At 50.2% G+C, this 13905-nt stretch overlaps 1 protein-coding gene across 6 annotated transcripts in view; it reads left to right on the top strand.

Moving 5' to 3' along the window:
• The window catches only part of Mad1l1 (MAD1 mitotic arrest deficient-like 1 (yeast)), a 331751-nt gene that overhangs the window by 13984 nt on the left and 303862 nt on the right, over positions 1 to 13905 (top strand). For all 6 annotated transcript variants that reach the window (XM_013521213.1, XM_005397818.2, XM_005397819.2 and 3 more), the window contains exon 9: positions 1552 to 1613. In XM_013521213.1, the coding sequence (XP_013376667.1) occupies positions 1552 to 1613 (62 nt within the window). The remainder of the gene's footprint in view (positions 1 to 1551; positions 1614 to 13905) is intronic.

The following is a 13905-nucleotide window of genomic DNA, read 5'->3' as shown; positions in this document are numbered from 1 at the left end:
GTCTTCTCCTGTGTCCGCTCTTGTGACTCCCTGGTGGCATTGTGTGGGAAGATGCCCATGCTGTGTAGTGTTGGAGTTGCCTGTGGGCAGAGAAGCTCTGTCTCTTGCCTAGTGTCCAGGGAGTTTGGACCAGAGCTTAGGCCTGCTGGCTCCTGGGGTTTTTGTCCTTCATGCTGTGGTCATTCTGTTGCCCTCCTTTCCTGGTTTATCTGCCATGCACCGGGCCACTGTTAAATCCTGTTCCATCTGGAGGAGAGTAAACGTGTCAGTCTGCATTTTGGCCCTTTTGGCTGCTCCCATTGCATTGGCCAATTCCTGAGCTGCCTCTTGGGTCGTGTGTATCCTAGTGCTGTTCAGAGGTTCAGGAGAGGTGAGGGCGCAGTGGGGCGCAGAGCTCTGTGAGTAGCCCTGGCGATGGCTTGCTGTGGCTGGGTTCCTTGTCTGAGGTGGGCTTCTCGGGGAATGGCAGGCTAGAGAGATTTTCCCAGGCCAATTACTTGACCCTGTTTCTCTTGACATAGTTTTAAGAAATTTAAGAAACTGCTTAAGATTGGGGGCTGTGGAGCCATACCTAGTTTGAGGTCCTGCCGTGGATGCTCAATGGCTGTGTGATGCTAGGCCTGTTCTTGCCCACGCTTGGTCTCTGTGCCTGTGAAGAACACTGACAATGTCTGCCTTGTTTAAAGTGTTTAAAGCAAGCCTGGTGCATAGTACACGTTCCACAGCATTGGCTGTGGGGAAGTCAGTCAGGCCGCTCTGACACCTCAAGAGGCCCTGGAAGTATTTGACTAAACCATTGGTGACAGCACCTTACTGGGCACCAGGAGGAGGTGACAGGCCAGACCAAAAGCGTGTGAGTCTTAGCTGGGTGTGGTAGTGCATGCCTGTAATCCCAGCACTTGAACGCTGAGACAGGAGGATTGCTGTGAATTTAAGACCAGCCTGAGCTTCACAGTGAGTTCAAGGCCAGCCTGAACTACATGGTGAGACCTGGTTTCAAAAAAAAAAGGAAAAAAAAAATAAAGCCTGTGGCCCTTGCCCTCAGATTGCTTCAGATGGGAAGGCGAGGAGGCTCAGCTTCTGGGACTCGGGCTGATATGGCGCATTATGTGAGCAGTGCTGCACCACTTTGTTCTTCAGGCCAGCTGTCCTGGCTGTGCCGTCTCCTGGGGCTTACTGGTCCTAGCCTGCCTGGGGTGTGTAGGTGAGGGGAGATTTGGCTCTAGGATTGAGTTCCTCTCCCTACGACTTGGCATCCTAAGGGTGCCTGGCCTCGGGGCTCTGGGGCGCAGGTCTACAGCCCATGTCACATGTATTGTAGCTTGCTGGCTCCCACTTGAATTTATGGACCAAGCCAGTGAGGCTGAGGTGCAGTGTAACTTCACCTGAGAGCAGCTAGGCTGCCTCAGAGCAGATGTGGAGCATTTGTCTGAGTTTAGGGATGCAGCAGACCTTTCTGAAACACTGGGGGACTTACACTGTCATCATCAGTTTTGCCTGAATGTCACTCGACACACACTGATGGGGACATGGCTGTGACTGTCTTTTCAGAGGCTGCTGGCAAAGCTGCAAAGCTGGGAGACGCTGGACCAGACCACAGGTTTGAACCTCAGGTGGGTGCAGCTGTTCTTTTATCCCCTGGGCTGCTGGTGTCCATACCAGTCCCCTGGCGAGCGGGTGGGCGGCTCCTCCTCCTTGCTTGGTGTCCTCTTGGTCATGCTTGTTTATGGCTGGCAGTGCAGTGTGTGTGTGTGGGCTCTTGTCTCATGCTGCCCAGGTTTAATGAGGCGCTGGAGCCGTGGGAGGGAAATGGAACTGTGTGGCTCTTATGTGTTGAAGTCTTGTACCACCTCTGCTGAAAACCAGACTACTTACGGCAGAGAGGGGGCGGCTGTCTGGTGCCCTGCATTGTTAGGCTTGTTAGAGGACTCTATATGCTGAGGAAGTAATTGCTTTTGGGAAGAATCATTCCTCCTAGGTGATTGTAATCACTAGGGATGCACTGAGATTTAGGATTCAAAAAACCCCATCACAGGAGAGGATTCTTGTCTCGCTTGGACCCCTGTAGCATTTTCTTGCAGGCAGTCTGTCATTGCCAGTGGGTGAGTGCAGAGTGGGCCACAGGTCAGCTGCTGGGCAGCCCACCTCTGGGTGCTGGGCATTGTATTCCGACAAAGGATGGGGTGTTCTCATTGCTGATTCCATCGTCCTCTACTCATCTCTAGCAGTGGCTCAGTTGTGGTCTGCCCACTGCTGCTGTGACCTACTGTGGTCATTGCAGACTATTATCTCCTTACAATTGCCCCATCTGCTCCTAGTCCCAAGGAGTGTGAAGCCTGGTCTTCCGGATGAGCCATTGCAGCCTGGGGCATAGGCCTGGGGGTTTAGGGAGTTTTTGTTTTATTTGCTCAGGGGATACTTAGACTTTCAGCTTTCTGGTTCACTTTCCTGATACTCTGGGAAATGAGGCCAGGATTGAGACTCTTTTAATGAGCTGAGCCGTTGTGTCCTGTCATTATGCTGTCCACTGCCATCTCTGAAACCTGCCAGCTTCTGAGCAGCAGTCTTGGCTTCAGTTCTTTGTCATTTGACAGAGCCTCTGAATTTCTTTCTGCCTTGCTGAGTTGTGGCGTGCAGACCACACTGCCGTTCTGTCTGAAGCCCATGGGCATGCTACTGTGCTTCCTTCTCTTCTCGGCTCGGCAGCTACCCATGGGCCTGTCCAGATCCTGGGGCTACTCTGATTAGCCAGGAAGACCCTGTGACTTTTTTCTTGTGAGGGAGGTTAGAGGCCCCTCATGCCCAGTTGGACCAACCCTTGGGAACACTAGCATGCCACATGCCTGGTGTCTTCAGCATGGCACTCAGTGTCAGACAGGCAGGGGGAGCTGGCACAGCTGGCTGCTGCTCTGGCCTAAGTGGTGCAGACTTCCGAGGCCTTGTGGAAATGTCCAGCTTCTCCCTTTGAGCCCAGGTCTGCATCTGAAGGTTCTGTTGTGAGTGTGGCTGGCATGAGGGCAAGCTGGTCCTTGGGGGCTGCCTGCCATGTGCTGTGTTCGCACCGCTATCCCAGGCCAGACTGTGATAAGGTGGATGGTGCCTATGCCTGCTGGCCTTGAACCTGCAACGATCCTCCTGGCTCAGCTTCCCGAGTGCCGAGATTACAGGCATGCACCACCACGCCTGGCTCTCACGTGGAGTTCTGAGGGGTGTGATATAGCCAAGTGGTAGAAAATGTGCTTTGCATTAGCATATGTGTACACATTAGCATGTGTAAGGCTCTGGGTTCAATCCTCAGCAGCAAGGAAAAAAAATAAGAAAGAAAGAAAAAAAAAAGAAAAATTCTACACTTTAAGCTGAGCATGGTAGGGTACACTTTTAGTGGTAGCTGCTCAGGAGCCTGAGGCAGGAGGATTGCTTGAACCTAAGAGTTTGAGCAACTTAGTGAGCAGCTGTCTCAGAAATCACCTCTGAGGGCTGGACTTGAGTGTTGTGGTGACCTTGCCGACTGCCGGTGCTGAGGATTTGGGCTTGCTCTTTTTCTTGCTGGTTTTGGGGGCAGTGGCTAACGGTGAGCAGAAAGAGTGACTCATTGAAGCCCAGGCTTGGTGAGATGGAATGTGGCGCTAGGACTGGGCAGAGAGGAGTGGGAGGTGTTGCCCAGTGCTGTAGGTTGGCGTCCCTGGAGAAGGAGCTGCACGCGTGTGTACTCGTTGTTCGTGCATGGACACCTGTGACTGTGCTGCCAGGTCATACACCACTCCATGACGGCCACTGGGGACCTGAGACAGTCAGCCCACCTTCCCTACCAGGTCCCAAGAGGCAGGTGCATGAGCTCCCTGGAGTGTTCTGACCTCCTGCCAGGGTCTTGCCATCATTTGGGGCACATCCAACTTGAGCTCTGTGTGTGTTGGGGGGGTGGGGGGGGTCCTAGGAATGGCTACCACTAGGTGGCACCACCCCCCTGGTGATCAGCTTCTTCAGGGAGCCTGTTCCTATCTCACTACCCTCCCATTAGGGACTTACAACACCAGGGATCTGGCTGACCAGACTGGGAAGGGTCTGTGGTCCCAGACTCTGCCAGGCTTTGGGCACAGGCAGTGTCTTTTTTGTGTCCCGTGCAGGTCCTGTCCTTGACCAGCCTCTCTGGGTGTCTCCCCAGATCTGTGTTCTTCGGGGGTTTACAGCCGTACTCTTAGCTGGGCTCTCCTCTGAGACAGGGCCTGACTTCCCCGAGAGTCTCAGGGGCTCTGGGGCCTCAGCCCTGAGTGGGCAAGAGTGCTCTGCCTACCATGAAGCTCCCCACATGTAACAGTGGCTGCCTCTCCCTGGTTTGGGATTTGTGTATTTAAGAGACCAGAGACATTAGGAGAGGTGGATAAGCAAGTTGGCTGGGTGAGTCAGCCAGAGTCACCACAGGGAAGACTATCCAAGCTTCCTTGACAGCCAGGCCATGGAGTCCAGCACATGGGGTCACATGGGCAGGGAGAGATGGGCCTGTTCAACCTGATACAACAAGAACATAAGATCATGTGGGCCAGTGGACCGATAGATAGGTCCTTGCGTTCTCGTGTGGTTGGCTGGGGTGGGCGGACAGATTTGTCCACTGTGATGTTACTGGTACAGAGGGTCATGTAGACCAGGAGCAGATGTGACTTCATCACCGGGAACATGACAGGGTAGCTGTGTGTGTGGTGCTGTGGCCGTGGGCATGGATCACTGATGCTGAGGGTTGTGTGGCCTCCTAGTTCTCGAGGGCCTTGAGTGTTGATTGGGGGCGGCATGAGGAACCTGGTCTTGCAGGAGCATGGTCTCCGGGCAATGAGTTAAAAAGTATGAGAAGTGGATGAGAGGGACAGACAGCCTGGGTAGGACTGCCTGGGGCGCTGGACGGCGTGAGGACAGCGGGGGTGGGGTGGGGGTGAGGAAGGAGCCAGAGCTGAGTTCATTGCAGGAATACAAGGTGCTGCCCTTTAGAAAACCAATGATTTTGGTAGAATAAAGATGGGGATGTATGTTTCAGGAGACTAACAGAGGAAGCCTTTGTGAAAATCTTGACCCTCATGGTTGAAGATTCTCAGCAAGCAAGGAAAAGAAGGGGAATGCCACAGACAAGCAAGTGACTATAATATGGATGGGAAAAGATGAGGGTGTGTCTTCCCAAGACACCAGCTCACTTTGTAGGCGGAGGGACTGACCTCCATCCCGACCCTGGGGACCAGAGAGCCCCAGTGTCCTCATCACTCTACTCTGTTCATACAGTAGGTGGTGAGGCTGACTTCTGCCCCGATCCTGGGGACCAGGTGAGGCCATGTGTCCTCACCACTCCCTTCACACAGGTGCCAAGGATATCCTCTGCCTCAGCCCTGGAGACCTGGCAAGGCTGTATGTTCTCTCCCTCCCTCTCATATTGTACTGGACGTCCCCACCTGTGTAAATGCATAAGGAAAAGTTGGGCTTGTCAGATAGAAAGAGTAAAACTGTCTCTACTGGGAAGCAGCGTAATTATGTAGCCTCTCCGAAGGTGTCAGTAAACATCTAGCTGGACTAATTAGTGCGGGTAACAGGGTCACAGGATATAGGAGCAATATCCAAAAATGATTATATTTCTGTGCTCTAGCAATAAAGCATTGGAAGCACATAGTGTTTACAATGGCATCAGAACCACAAAATACTTAGGAATAAATTTAACAAAATATGTTTAAGATCTGTTCTCTGAAATTCATAAGATGCAGCTGACAGTAATTAAAGATGACCTAATAATATAGGAAAATGGAGAGAAACTGTAAGAGGAAAAAATAAACTCTCTCCCTTCAGCTCTCCACTACTCACTCGGCACAGCACTCTGACACCAGATGTGGGTTTTTTCCACACAGCAAGCAATTCTCCTGCGGACGCCAGCTGAGTGGCCTACAATTCAGTTCAGACACTGTATACTTGGAGTTAGAGTCAGCTCCCACGGGAGGAGAGCTCGGACGCAAAGGTGGACCTCAGATGCCAGTCACAAATCCTCACCTACACTTCTGACCAACTGGCTCTGAAGTGGGCTTCCAGAACCCTGCCTTTGGGTTGTATTAGTTTGTCGAGTGGTTCACAGAACTCAGGAAGACACTTTATTACATTCACCTATTTATTGGAAAGGATATTATGAAAAATCCAGATGTGCAGCCAGATGGAGCTGCATGTGAGAAGGTATGGTGGGGCCATGGTGCTCCCACCTGGAGAGCACCCTCCAGGAGCCTTCTGTCTAAAAGCTCTACAGGGAATTGAACTCAAGACCTGTGTTTGCCAGGCAGGTGCTGTGCCACTGAGCTATAGCCCCGCCCCAAAAACCCTGTCTTTTTGGGGTTTACAGGGGCTTCCTGACATAGGCATGGTTGGTTACATCATTGGTCATTTATGGTCAACTCTGCCTTCTTCTTGTCAGAGACTGAATGTCTTACTCCTCTGACCTGCCTTGGTCTTTGTGGTGACCAGCCCTGTCCTGAAGCCACTAGAGGCTACCAGTCACCAAGCCTTCTTGTTAGCATACAAAGCACTTAACGCTGCAAAGATTGCAAGGGTTTCAGGAACTGTTAGTCTGGAGAAAGTGAGAAAGACCAAATACGGTTTATGGTATCACAGAGATACAGTGTTTATGTAATGCAACATTCAATATTGTTAAGGTAAGGGTGTGCTCAAATTAATCCTTACAATTGACACAGTCTCAGAGTCAGCAGAGTTTTTTTTTGCTAGAGCTCAACAAACCAGTATCTAAAGTTTCTATTAAAACATACAGGACCTAGAATTGCCGTAACAATCTTGAAAAAGAAAAAGATGGCTTACACTGGGGAGTTTTAAGACAAGGTACCAAGTGTATACAGACAATGTGATATTGGTGTAAGGATAGACAGGTAAATCAGTGAGGATTCAGAAATATTTCATTTTATTTATTTATTTTGTTTGTTTGTTTGTTTTTTGTCTTTTTGAGACAAGGTCTCACTATGCAGTTTAGGCTGGCCTGGAGCTTACTTTGTAGCCCAGACTGGCCTCGAACTTGCAAGGATCCCCCTGCTTCAGCCTCCTGAGTACTGGAATTACAGGCGTGTGCCACCACACCTGTCTTATTTTGTCTTTTTGAGAAAGGGTCTCGCTATGCAGTTCAGGCTGGCCTTGAGCTCACTTTGTAGCCCAGGCTGGTCTCGAACTTGCAGTGATCCTCCTACCTAAGCCTCCCAAGTGTTGGGATTACAGGCGTGCGCCACCATGCCCGGCCAGAAATATTTTAAAAATATGGTGTCAATTGATTGTTTTTTCAGAAGTATCAAGATGATTCAGTGGGAGAAAGATAATATAAGAGATGGCAGTAAAACTGCAGGATATCAGTATGGAAAAGGTATGCGCCCTAGCGTCTTAGACAAAAATATAACTCAAAATGGGCATAGACCTATGTGTAAAAGTTAGAACTTGTAGAAGCTTTGGTGTGGCAGAGAATTCTTAGGACACATAGAGCATGAATTATGCAGGAAACAACTCCATAAATTAAAGTTCATTAAAATTAAAAACTTTTTCTCTCAAGAGGCACAAACAAGTGAAAAGTAGACCATAGATGTGGAGAAAATGTTTGTACTTGCCAGGTGTGGCAGTGGCACATGCCTATAGTCTTAGAATTTGGAATTTTTTTCTTTGTACTGGGAATCGAACTCAGGACCTTGTGCTTGCCAAGCAAGCACTTGTGCCACTGAGCTACATCCTTGGCTATTAACCTTAGAATTTGGGAAGCTGGGGCAGGAGGATCGCCAGGAGTTCAAGGCCAACCTGAGCTGCATAGTGAAACCCTATCTCAAAAAATTAAAAAAAAAAAAAGTTTGCAGCATGTGTATTTGACTGAAGACTTGTTTCCAGAATACATTAAGAATTCTCGGGGCTGGGGATTTAGCTCAGCGGCAAAAGCGCCTGCCTGGCAAGCACAAGGTCGTGAGTTCGGTTCCCGGTACCGGAGAAAAACCAAAAAAAAACAAACAAAAAACAAACAAACAAAAAGAATTCTCACAGGTCAATAAGGTAATCAGATTAAACAGTACAAAAGACTTTGAGGAGATAATGTCATATGAAAGGATACATGCATGGTAAATAAGGACATGAAAAGACAATCTGCATCATCAGTCATTAGGAAAATAAAATTAAGCTCAGGGAAATACCACTACAAACCCAATAAAGTGGCTAAAATTAAAAGCACTGACCCTGCCAACAGTTGGCAGAGATTGGGAACAACCACATCTCCTTGCTGTTGGGAAATGGTCTGGCGGCGGTTCGTACACTTAGAGCCAGCGATAGTTAACCCGGAGAAATGGAAGTGAGGCCTCATGAAGACTTGCACAGGATGCTTGCAGGAGCTTTGCACATACTAGGTAAAAAGAGGAAATAGCTCCAATGTCCGCTGGTGCATGGAGGGTTGAGCGGACCATGGTGTCAGCATGATAGAGTACTGCCTGGCAGTGAGGAGCAGGCAGTTGCCGAGCGTCTCTTGCTCAGTGAGAGAAACCAAGCTTGAGATTGTACTGTAGACTCCACTTACTAGGCAGTACAAAAGAGGCAACGCTGACCTGTGGTAGTAAAAAGCAGATCAGATTTCTTGAGTTCAGGGCTGGGCTCTGCTTGGTGGTGTGCTGGGTCCATTTGTGTGTGCCACAATTTATGACACTGCACCTTTGCACTGAGCATGTTAGAGTGGGTGTAAAATATGCTCAATAAAGCTGACACGTGAATGGGGCGAAGCCCTCACAGGTGACTTGGACTGGACTGGGTGGGAGAGGATGAGGTTTTTGTAAAGAGCTCATCTCTTGATCTCGTCAAAGGCCATAGGAAGCCCACATCTCCTGGGAGGCCTTTGATGCCTGGTGCAGGCTGGTATTTGCAAGGTCTTTGGGACTAGATCACCAGTGCTGTGCAGATAACATCATGCAGTATCACGTGAGGCCCAGTGTGGCTGCAGAAGGTCAGGGGATTTCATATGCCTGATTAAAAACAAAACCAGATGTGGTGCACACCTGTAATCTTAGCACTCTAGGCGACTGAAGCAGGAGGAGTGCAAGTTGGAGCCCAGCCTGGGCAACTTAGCAACTTAATGAGACCTTGTCTTAAAGTCAAAAACATCAAAAGGGTTGGGGATGTCATTCAGTGGTAAAGCATTCCTAGGTTTGATCCTCAGCACCACAACAAAACAAAAGCCAAGCACATAGTAAACTTGGGCAGATGAAATGAGAAGTGGCCTTCACTACCACCCCCATGCGCTTCCCCAGGGCAGTTGGCCTGTGTTATAGCTTCCTCGTCTCAGAATGTTGTGTTCTGGTTATGTCAGGGGTGCCATTCACAGGCAGTAGAACTTATTTGCCCCAGTCTGTCTTTCCAGGAGGCCTGCTAGGTTTCCTGGGTGTCTTTTTAGAAGTGTGTGCACATGTAAGCTCTTTCAGGTGAGGCTCTTTATTATGCAGTTTTTTCCACTTAATTTTTTTTTTTTTTTTAGGTACTGAAAATCAAACCCAGGGCCTCACGCTTGTCAGGCAGGTGCTGTACCATTGAGCTACATCTCCGACCCTCCACTTAATTTTTGACAGTGTTTCTGCACTAGCAGAAATAGCTCTGTCAAATGATTTGAAGAGCTGTGCAGTCCACTGTGTGGATGGACGCTGACTTCCTTCAGTCCCCTGTTCAGGGACGGTCAGGTTGTTGGCACTTATTCCCCCGAAGCAAGCGTTGGTGTGTTGACTGGATAAATTCTTAAAAGAAGAATTCTTAGTTCAAAAGATTTGCGCATTTGAAATCAATAGTTAGTGCCAAATTGCCCTTCAAAAAGCTGTACTTCTGTACATTTCAATCGTGGTTATGTGAATGTCGTTGCTTAATTGGGGTAGTGTGCTTTCGAAGGTTCTAGCAGAGATTCAGAACCAATCACAGCCGAGTAAGGACAGCCAGCCTCTTCAGTGGCTTGGCTTTTTAAAATTTTTACTTAGCAATTCATATTGAGGGGAGACCTTATTAAATAGACAGGCAGTGAATGTTGGGTCCCTCTGTAGTTGAGCTTCTGATCTGTGGAGGGAATAATTTGCCTGTGGCTGAAAAAGCCTCTGTTGTTTGGCCCCGTCCCTATCCTTTTGTGCCTTGGCTTGGCCTTGTTTCAGATCCTGTTGGTGGGCATTATACCTGTCACTGTGCCTGCTGGTGTCCGGGCAGGGATGTGAAGGATGCTGATGCAGAAGACAGAAAAGTGGGCAGTTTGTACCCACCTCAAACTGCCGGCCTGTCACCTGGCATCAGAGTTGGGGACCTGCAAGTGCTGACCTGGATGTTTTCCCAGAAGCATTTGTAGGCTGGCCACATGACAACTTTTGGGGACAAGCTTCCCTGATGTGTGAGGCCAATTAGGAGGACAGTGAGGGCAGAGCTTGGTTTCTTTCTGAGGAAGGAGCTAATCGAGCAGCCGGGATGCGGTTATTAGCCTGGTTTCTTTGTTGGGGTTGTAGTGAGCTGGGTATTGGGTGATCAGTGCAAAGAGCTCATGGTACTTGGGAAGGCTTCAGGTGGCAGGGTGAGCCGTCAGGTCTGAGCCACTGTCGTCAGTCTGTCTTGGCGTTCTTTAGGGCATGGAGGAGGAAGAAAATGTGTTTGCACTCTGGGCACATGTGGTCCTTTTTCTGGCCTTTATGTGGGCTCCATTTTCTGGTTCTTTGCCCACAAGCTGCTCCCGTGGTCTGGAGATAGAGGGACGCCTGGTGCTCTTGTCTGGGCCCGGGAGCCCCACCTGTAGTGAGAGCAGGCACTAGGGTTTGCAGGAGCTGGTTGACACCTCCTCCTTGGCTCAGGTCTTTAAATATCAGCCCATTCTCCGTGGTACAGGCCACGGCTGCTTTCTACCTTGGAAACTGGGCTGCCTTTCTTTAGGTACCATCCTTTTAGCACTAAGATTTGGGACTTGTCCTTTGAGTCTCAGTGTGTGGCATGTAGTAGGCATTCACTAAATGTTGGGGGACCAACAGAGGGAGGTCTGGGCATTCACCACAACTGCTGTGCTCTGGCTGGAGGCTCCGGACTGGCCTGTCTGTGACAAGGCCCTGGGGTTACAGGCCTGCTGAATCATTGTCTCCGGGAGACCGTGCTGCACTCTGAACAGGCTGCGAGCCTGCAGGGCTTGGAATGTGTAACAGGATTGACTTCTAGGAGAGACTCCACGTGTGCCCAGACAGCTGCAGCCCAGTGGGATGGCCTGGGCAGAAATGCTCTACTCCAGCTTTGCAATTGGCTCTCAGAGCACTTTTGGGGCTTTCCTCCAAGTCCTGTAGATTGGGCTCCTCTCCCATGCCTTTTAGATTGATTTAGCAGAATCTGAAGCCAGATAACAAAAGTGCTTACTGGGCTCCTGGAACCCAGACTGAGGAGGAGGCCTGTGCGGGGATCTGGCTGAGTGTGGCTGGGGTGGGCTGGCCCTGTGGGCAGCACACAGTCCCTCTACCCTCCCCATACCTTGGGGGAGGGAGGCAGCCTTAGGCAGGTACTACAGTAATTAGGAGATATTTAGGGCTGGCGTCCCACCTGATGGCCATAAGGGGTGACCTGGACAGGGTGAGCCAGGATCACATGCTGCTTGTGTCATTGTCCTTCCTCACAGCCCTCCCTCACTTGTGTCAGAAACTAGAAGTCCAGCCCCTGCCAGCCCACACATCTGGCCTCTCTTTGCTGACTTCTCCTGCTGATCTCTCCAGACCAGCTTGCCTGGCCTTGGTTCTTGGGGGAGAGCACGTGCTGTGTGGCTGTTGAACCTTCTAGAATCCTGGTTGGGCCCCTCATACCTGAGCACTGTACTACCTCTCCCTGGTGCTGCCTGCTGGGGAAGTGAGCTCTGGTCCTCTGCGACAGGCAGAAGTGTGGTACAGCTGAAGTGGGCAGTGCTCAATGCCCACTGGGCCTCAGGTGGAGAGCTGTACCCTGGAGCGGTAGGTGGGTTTTCAGACAGAACCTTTGTGCAGGGCTATGTCAAGGAGAATGGTTTATATTAACAAGTGAAGCAGCATTATCATTTAACTGATGGGCATAGGCACAGGGTTGTCAGGGACTGTGGGACCTTGGTGGTCTTGCCCTTCTTCATTCTTTATGATGCTTCTGCTATTATCTGGGTATAGAGCCCTGGGCCCCCAGCACCATGTACATCTGAGCATCTTGAAGCAGGCCTGCTTTCATGCCTCCCTTTGCACAAGCTCTGTGGCTCTTATATGCTGCTGGGTGATGTGGGTAGGGTGTTTAGGCCCGGCTGGCAGACCTTTCTCAGACTGCGATGTGTAGACTACAGACAAGCATCAGGGCCCAGTTGTGATCAGGATCAGGCATGGCCATGGCAGCTTTGAGGATGAGGAGGAGGTAGGTTGGGGTAGGGGAGAGAAGACATCTAGCATGGGGGAGAGGAACCAGTGCAGGGCATGTGTTGGGGAGTGAGTGAGGGTCTGGAGCTGCTCTTGTCAGAGATCCTCTCTGCCCCTGAGGCTGCTGGTTACTCCCTGGCTGTGTTTCTATGAGCCCTGGGCTTCTTGGTGGCCTTGAGAACTGTGTGACCATAACACAGTGTTCTGTCTTCATTGTGGTGTTACTGGACTCTGGTTAAAGAACTTTGAGTTCCTTCTGGGTGTGTAATCCTAGCACTCAGGAGGCTGAGACAGGAGGATTGTTGCTAGTTCAAGGCCAGTCTGGGCTACATAGAGAGCTCCTGTGTTGTGGTCAGGATTTACAAGGGAATCAATATAGTACAGGACACATAATTTATAGGATTATTTTGTAGTAGTCACCCAAAGAGTCAAATACAAAAGAGTGCAGGAAATCTGTCTACACACTAAGACCCAAAGAATCCGGCTGAGGGCCTGGATCCCACAGCAGTGTTCTGCATGAATCCAACTGAGGACCTAGAGCCCGTAACAGTGCCCTGCGTAAGTCCAACTGGAGGACAGAAGCCCACGACAATGTCTCATACAAGGCTCTTTCAAGGATCTGCACTGGGAAGGCCCAAAGGTCAGTGGTGGAAGCTATGAAGTCTGTGCCAGGGCCTGGGGATTTGGCTCAGTAGCATAGCACCTGCCTAGCAAGCTTGAGGTCCTGAGTCTGATTCCTGGTTACCCCCCTTCCCTCCTAAAAAAAGAAAGTCTGTGCCAGTGGGATGAAGGATCTGTGCTAGCAGGCTGAGGAATCTTTTTTTTGTGTGTGTTTTTTTTTTTTTTTTCCGGTACTGGGAATTGAACTCAGGACCTTGTGCTTGCCAGGCAGGCACTGTGCCGCTGAGCTAAATCCCCAGCCCCCAGGCTGAGGAGTCTGTACTGGAGCCAGGAAGCAACACTCAGAGTAAGGACCAGAGCTCCCCCGGAAAGTACCACAGCCATCCTCAGTGACAACAAGGCCCCAGGCTCCTCCAACAATGAGAACAGCTGAGTTCTTATCAGGAAAGCCAGCTCAACAAGCTTCTCCAGGAGACTGAATGATGCACCATCTTCCTCTCCAGACCCAGGAAGCGATGCTCAAAATAAGAACCAGAGCTCCCCCATAGTGAAATGCAGCCATTCTTAGTGACAACAAGGTCCCAAGCTCCGATGATAACAGCAGAATTCATATCAGGAAACCCAGCATGACAGGCTCCTCCAGAAGAACCAACAGCCCCCTTTCTTCCTCTCTAGCTCTCCCTTTTATGTTGCTGGCAACAATCGGGCCCTCCACACCCATCACTGCACTGATTCAGTTCAGCTGGATGTTACAAGTTGACCACCAGTTGTCAGTCCATCACACTGTATCTCAAAAAACACAAAACTAAAAAGAACTCCACATTCCTGAGTGTGTAAAGCCTGTCTTGCGTCAGGTTCCTCTCATGGCCTGGAGTGTCCTTATATAGACAGC

This window comes from Chinchilla lanigera, unplaced genomic scaffold, assembly GCF_000276665.1.
Source record: "Chinchilla lanigera isolate Chin_1 unplaced genomic scaffold, ChiLan1.0 scaffold00059, whole genome shotgun sequence".
In the NCBI taxonomy this organism is placed as follows: domain Eukaryota; kingdom Metazoa; phylum Chordata; class Mammalia; order Rodentia; family Chinchillidae; genus Chinchilla; species Chinchilla lanigera.
The sequence above is the reverse complement of the archived record's forward strand: the minus strand, read 5'-3'. Positions and strand labels throughout refer to the sequence as shown.